This window comes from Merops nubicus, unplaced genomic scaffold, assembly GCF_000691845.1.
Source record: "Merops nubicus isolate BGI_N331 unplaced genomic scaffold, ASM69184v1 scaffold23458, whole genome shotgun sequence".
NCBI classification, from domain to species: domain Eukaryota; kingdom Metazoa; phylum Chordata; class Aves; order Coraciiformes; family Meropidae; genus Merops; species Merops nubicus.
In genome coordinates, this window is record NW_008625628.1 from 3,362 (window position 1) to 10,599 (window position 7,238).

Sequence of the window (7,238 nt, forward strand, 5' to 3'; positions counted from 1 at the left end):
AGCCCGGCCCCTCGCTGCTAAAAAACACCCAGAGGCAGAGAGGGACAAGGAGGAAGACAGAAAACCTGCCTTAGGCATCACCTCCAAGGTGAATTTTAGGATTTTAGCAGCTCTGTGTAGTTTCAGTGGCCAAGGCCGCCACCAAAGAGAACCATGAGCAGACCCATGGTATGAATCAGGTTCTAAACTCATTGACAAACATTTAGCCAAAAAAACAACCCAAAAGATTTGCAGGTTATGGCTGGGCCACAGTGGAAAGATTTTAGCTTGCAATAATTCTACTTATTCTGATCAAACTTAAGGTCAGTTTTATCAGCTAGTGGCTTCTTGGTGATCAAGGACTGAGCTCGGGGCAGTTGTTTGAAGCTGAATTAAAACTTTAAAAGGACAGAATTAGATCCTATGCTTAGATTTTGGCTCTAACCACCAGCCAGGAGCTTCCCTCTGCCCTGACCAGCTCCTGCTGAAAAACTCACATCTATGATCAGGTACTCGACTGGGAGTGGACGAGCCAGCTGCGTGATCTCGTTGCCAAACTTGTCTATGTCCTGAAAGAAGAAGAGTTTTGTTATTCCTCAGTGTGGAAGTGGTGTGAAACCTGAGGGATCCTGCCCTGGTGACACCCACGCAGGAGCCCGACAGCTCTGGCAGATCACTCAGGGTGCAGAGAAGAATCTCTACGTGGCTGGGTGCTGTGGGGCTGCCCAGGTCCCTTGCAGCTCCTCCAGCCTACAGGAAGGTGACTTTTTACAAGGGCAGGACAAGAGGTAATGGCTTTAAACTGAGAGAGGGTAGATTTAGACTGTATGAGAGGAAGAAAGGAGGTTGGAGCCAGGTGGGGGTCAGGCTCTTCTCCCAAGAAACCAGCAACAGAACAAGAGGCACCAGCCTCAAGTTGCCCCAGGGGAGGGTGAGGTTGGAGCTGAGGAACAATTTCTCCCCCTGGAGGGTTGCCCAGGGCTGTGCCAGGCTGCCCAGGGCAGTGGTGGAGTCCCCACCCCTGGAGGGGTTCCCAAGCCGTGGAGATGTGGGGTGAGGGACACGGGGCAGTGGGGACCTGGCAGTGCTGGGGGAACAGATGGACTCAATTTTAAGGGTCTTTCCCAATAAAAAACATTCCACGTTTCTATGATTCCAAGAAATCCTTCACTATGAGGGTGTTGAGACTTCAGCACAGGTTGCCCAGGGAAATTGTGGATGCTCCACCAGGCTGGATGGGGCTCTGAGCAACCTGGTCCAGCAGTGGGAGGTGAATCCGATGATCTTTGAGCTCCCTCCCAACCCATTCTACCCTATCAAGCCAGGCCCCACCATCTCCTCGTGAGCCAAAGGAGCACGTGGCCACGTGCCTGGCCTTCCAAACGCTGTGGCAGGAGCAGAACTGTCTCAGAGGCAGGGCCAGCACCACCTCAGGTCTCCCAGCCCAGACAGAGCCAACCTGCAGCAAACCTGGCCAACGAGGCCCCTCTCGGGGTGGGAATGGGGAATCCGGGCGCCTCCTCACACACAGACCTGAAGGGCCAGCACTTCCCAACGTAGAAACTTGTTTTGCTTTGCCAGAGGAATCGAAGATAAAGTGTAATTATGGAGAAAAACGGCCAGCATATGTTCATTAATCATGAAATGACAATTAAGACGTGATTGATGTCGAACACGCCGAGTTCAAACGCGGCTTCGGGAATAAATCCGGGAGGACTGACACTTTTCATTAAAGATTCTGTAAGAGGGGGGGTTGTATTTTCTACCTAAATCATCACTTCACGTGTTATAAATCATTCCCTGAGCTCAGGATAAATCCCACGCCCCTAATTTCCAACGAGGGACCCTATGTTAAAGTTCCATTCCCTGAGCTCTCCGAACTCCCAGTGCCCGGAGGGAGACCCAGAGGGGGAACGGTCACCCCCACACCTTGGTGGCTTTGGGGGGACCTCGGTGAGAAACTGTGGCCCCCCCCGACTCCTCCAGCAAGGTTTGGAGGGGCCACACACCAGGACGAGCTGCTGGCAGCTGCCACCCTCCCCTCCTGAGCTGTATTTTCTCTCCTGGCACATGCCACTCCCCCCCTCCCCAGCCTTTTTGGGTGACGTTGCTGTTTACACATCACAGCTATGTGGGGTGGCAGCCAGCACCCCGCTCTCACGCTCTGCACTGCTGGGACACAGCCTGAGCAGGCTCTGACAGGCTGCTCCTCTCCAAGCAACACCAGCCACTGTCCCCAGGAAGGGCTCCCTGTGCAAAAAAATATATCAAAAATCTACCTTAACAGTCTTTGAAGCTCCTTTTAAAAGCAATTCCGATAAGGATCTTTTCTCCTTGAACATGACAGGTTGTTGGCCCTGTGGTTATTTCAGCAATGAGCCTGGTGGCTCCTGGCCTCAGATCTCTGTGGCTCTGACAGGAGCAGGAGGAGACGTGGAGCCTTTTCAAGGGAGATCACAGGACCTGAGAGCTATAACCTGCTTCTAGATCTCGGCGATACCGCCGGAGTCGGGGGATCAAATCCAAATCAGCCCCAATCAGCTTCCCCAACACAATCCTGCCCCTGCAAGAAAGAACCTGCAACAACTCACACGTAATTAGCCCAGCTGGAATTCGTTTTCAAATCTAATTAAGTTCTAATATGCAGAAACATTTTTCCAGCACCTGTTGGCTTTCATCTCCCCCTCTGGGGATTTCCATGTTAAATGCCTTCTTTTTAGTGTCATGCTGCTGGGGCCTTTCAGACACACACTGGGGCTGTCGGCACCAAACTGGAACCTCGCTCGCGGGAGGTGTCCCAACCCTGCCCCTCCCCAGACAGAAAACCCCCCCCTGTGACAGCACTTCTCCAGCCCTCACGTGCTATTTGATTAGGCAATTATGTTTTAAAGGCCCTAACAAATGTCAGGCTGGGAGGAAGATGTCTTCATCCTGACCTCGGCAGTCCCGGGGCCCCACCAGCACCTCTCGGCATGTGAGGGCTGCAGCCCCCCCGTGCCTGAGACCCCCCCAAAGCTGTGACTGCCCGGCAGCAACTGCTCCAAAGAGAGGCCAGGAAGGGGTTAACAAAGGCACAAGTATTTGGCTCAGCATGGAGGCCTGGAGGATCTGGACAATGAATCATCCTGGAGCCAGGAGCAAACTGGAGCTCGAATCAGGCGCTGGGATCTGGGATCGGAGCCTTTGGAGGCCGGAGCTGGAAGTGGATGGGGTCAAACAGGGCAGGGGATGGGAACAGGGCCTGGCTGCACACCTCAGGGAAAGGCTCCGGGGTGGCCTCGGGGCTGTGGATGGAGGGGGAGGGAAGCAGCCAAGCGAGGAGCCTGGGTGGCTGCCAGCCAGGAGGGAGGCTCCACGTCCCACGGCGTGGGATGTTGCCGTTAGCCTTCCCCACGGGTTCACTCAGCTGAAGTGCCCGTAGAGCTGAGCTGTGGCCCTAAATCTCAGCCTTGCTCTTCCCTCTGCTGCTTTCCAGGAGCTTCACCAGGCTGCTCTGCCCCCTCCGAGCAGCTGACACACAGAAACAAAGCAACTCTGCTAAGAGCAAGCGATAGGTCAGTGAGAGTTGAAGCCCTTCTCAGGAGACTCCCCGTGAGCTAATCGAGCATCCTCCTCCCCACAGCAGCTGGGACATTTAAGGCTAAGAAGGCTTTTCCAGTCCAACCTGCAGCAGCACTAGGAGGAGGCCAGCCAGGGAAAGTCCTTTGCTGCTAGGGAGGACTCCCCACGGAAGCCTCCCCGCAGCCTGGCCACTGTGGCTTCCTGGGAAGAGGGTTTTGAAGCAAAGGGGTGGAAAGAACCTGTGTCATTTGGGGGAGAGCCAGGCTCAGAGGTCCCACTGGGCTCTAAGAACAGCAGTGCCCTGGCTCAAGGCTCCCCCAGGGCCAGGCAGGACCATGTGGGGGGCTCAGACATCACCCTGGATGTGGTGAACACACAAGAGTGTGTGTGGGATTCTCCGAGGCCAAAGGGCTCCTGTGCAGCACCAGGGCCATAGTGGAAGGCTTTTATCTTACACCATCCCAACAAAAATCTGGGGGAATATTAAGGGAGCTGTAAAACACAATTCATTGAAAGGATGACACCTTGGTGTTTGCACAAACACCTTGTGATAAGAGACAAAGCCACCCAGGCCCCACATCCAATTATCCCAGTGTTTTAAAGGGTCTGTAATCCACAGAAATCTCTCTCCCCGATTCAGAGTGAGTTTGAGACACCCGTGAAGCCAACAGTGGAGTGGAGTCAGGCAGTGCTGCAGCTCTGCAAAGTTAAAGGCTCCACAGACTGACTGCAGGGAACTGGGAGCAGGTGGAGAGCAGGCATGGAGTGCAGGGAGCCCAGCAGGAGGGATCCCACCAGGCCAGGGCACTGAGCAGCACCTGCAAGAAACTCCAGCTCCAAATATCAACCCACGGCTTGGGAAGTATGTTCTTAGTGAAACCAAGATCAGTGTGGGGTCTAGAGCACAAGTGTGGGGAGGAGCAGCTGAGGGAGCTGGGGGTGCTGAGCCTGGAGCAAAGGAGGCTCAGGGGAGACCTTCTGGCTCTGCACAGCTCCCTGACAGGAGCTTGGAGCCAGGTCAGGCTCAGGCTCTTCTCCCAGGGAACAAGCAACAGGACAAGAGGAACTGGCCTCAAGTTGTGACAGGGGAGGTTTAAGTTGGACTCAAACAATTTCTTGCCCTTGAGGGTTGTCCAGGGCAGTGGTGGAGTCCCCACCCCTGAAGGGGTTTCCAAGCTGTGGAGATGTGGGGTGAGGGACACGGGGCAGTGGGGACCTGGCAGGGCTGGGGCAATGTCTGGACTCTATGATCTGAAAAGTCTCTTCCAACCAAAACGATTCTATGAAGACTGAAGACAAGAGAAGACTGAAAACTGCCCAGATGTGATGTTCAGCTGGGCTCTCCCTCACCCACCTGAGAATCAGGATGAAGTGGCCACTGCACCATCATCACCTTTACTCCCAGAGAGGGCAGTAACCCCAACCTGTGCCTGTGTCCTTCACGAGCTCCCTCGTGGTGAGCTCACCGAGCACCACGCGCCGCTTGTGCCACACCCTCCCTGGGAATGGATGCTCTGCAGAGAACCCGGGAGGCCCAGGTGGGCTTGTCCTCTTCCTTCTGGCTAATCCTACCTGGGGAGGCATCCCAGAACAAAGGCACTTGGAGTCCTGGTTCCCCACAGCCCCCACGCTGGAGCAGCACTCCAGCCTTTGTGAGCCAGGAAAGCGACGGCCGCCCGCGGAGCTGCCAGTTCCTCCAGGGTGGCTCCTCCAAGCAGCAGGGCTGGGGGCCAAGGTAAAGAGAATGGTAAAGAAATACAGAAACCAGAGGATGAAGGGGAAAACGCCTCTCCTCCCGAGGTGGGACAACACCAGTGCCTTCAGCTTGGCATTTCCACGGAAGAAAAGCCCATGGAGGTGAGGCACCTTCAGATAGCTGCAGCCCCGGGGGACGTGGCAGCTCCGCAGACCCCAAACGTGATGCACACCGTGGAGAAAGTCTTGCTGGCTGAAACCAGCTGCTCCTCAGCTCACAGGCCCCTGCTGGCCCGAGGCTGCAGCTCTCCAGGCTCACCAGTACAGCCATGTCCTCCCCAGGGGCAGCAGCAGCACCTCTGTGAGCTGTGGTGCCAGTGTGGTCACGGCAGCACCTTCTCTCACAAGGCTGAGGGTGACTCTGGGATGTCCAGCAGATTGTGCCTTGCATCTATAAATACCTCTGTCCTGCACACACATTTGCCTTCTGGTTCTCATCCAGTTAGGATACATTTGTTCAGCTCCTTTCACCCTAAAGGGCTTTTCAAATGAATACTTGCATGGGACATGGAAATAGGTCTGTGGACTTTCCTCTCCACCAGCGACAGCTTCTCACTCTGAGACAAAACACAGCAACTGCTCCAAAGTGCAGCTTTCTGTCCAAATCCAGCCAGGGGGGAGCATAGAGGGGAACCTCCCCACCTAGGGTTGGGGTCAAAGCTGCTCAGCTCCCACAGTTTCAGTGGAGAATGGGAAGGAGGGCACTGGAAGCAGCTCTGCTGACACCAGCCCAGCACTGGGCTCCTGCTCCTCACGCCGTGCTCAACCAACGCTTCGACACCCTTGTTGTCCCCAACCCAGTGACTATGAGGTAGTGTCTCTGACCTCGAGCCTTGCACAGTTAATGAGACCCCAAAGGTTTTCAAAGCCAGGAGTGACTAAGCTTTCCATTGATTTAAGAACATTCCAAAAAAAATAAGAGATCCTCCGGCCAAACACGTTTAAGGCTGAAGGACAATCACACCCGCCAGACAAGTCCTCAAGCCTTCATGAAAAAGGCAATTACAGAGAGAAGTTATAAAACATATGAAATAAGCTGCAGCCTGACCCAGTGAATCAGTGGCTGATGGAAATTTCCACCCAGGGCTGGAACCATCAGTTAGCATTTTGTTTATCTCCCTGCTTCAGATTAACCAAGGGGAGCGAAGACCTCGGGAGAACACCCACCGGCTTCCTGCTCCTCCCAGCCCCCGGGGTGGCCCACATGTGGGACCCAGAGCCACGGGGACCTCCTGTGAGCTGCGTGGTGGCCGTGGCACGGTGTGGGCCGGGCCTGTGGCACGCCAGGAGCTGAGCTCACCCTGGTGGCCAGGAGCTGAGCTGAGCTCACCCGGGTGTCCAGGGCCAGCCCTTGCGCAACCGCGCTCCGACGCCTCCGAACCCGACCCGGCTCCTCCAGCTGCTCGGGGGAAAGGCACCAACTCCATCCACCTTTCCCTTGAATTTAGCCAAGAGGGGGTCCTCGTTTTCCAGGGGTGTCAAAAGAAGCCAGCAGCTCAGGGTTAAGGGGTGGAGGAGGAAGATGGGGTCTCCCTCACCCAGGCCAGCATTGCCTGGGCTCAGGGTCAGAGCGCTCTGACCGGCTCTGTGTGGCTGGTGCACAAGACCCTCGTGTCAGCTATCCCAAAGGAAGGCAGCTTTGCTTAGAGAACCACAGCCTGGTTTGGGTGGGAAGGGACCTTAAAGGTCACCTCATCCAACCCCCCTGCAGGGAGCAGGGACATCTGCAGCTAGAGCAGGGTGCTCAGAGCCCAAACCAACCTCCCCTGGGATGGTTCCAGGGATGGGGCAGCGACCACCTCTCTGGGCAGCCTGGGCCAGGGGCTCACCACCCCCAGTGTCAAAAATTTCTCCTTAGATCTAGTCTAAATCTTCTTCTTTTAGTTTAAAAACCATCACCCGTTGTCCTGGTCTACCAGGCACTCCTAAAAAGTGTCCCTCCA

General features: G+C 55.4%; 1 protein-coding gene across 1 annotated transcript in view; it reads right to left on the reverse strand.

Annotated features, from left to right (window-relative positions):
* NPLOC4 (nuclear protein localization 4 homolog (S. cerevisiae)) overlaps positions 1-7,238 on the reverse strand; it is a gene marked incomplete at both ends in the record, with an annotated part of 25,944 nt that overhangs the window by 2,455 nt on the left and 16,251 nt on the right. Inside the window, one exon of the mRNA XM_008945749.1 lies at positions 477-548. Coding sequence (XP_008943997.1) covers positions 477-548 — 72 coding nt within the window. The remainder of the gene's footprint in view (positions 1-476; positions 549-7,238) is intronic.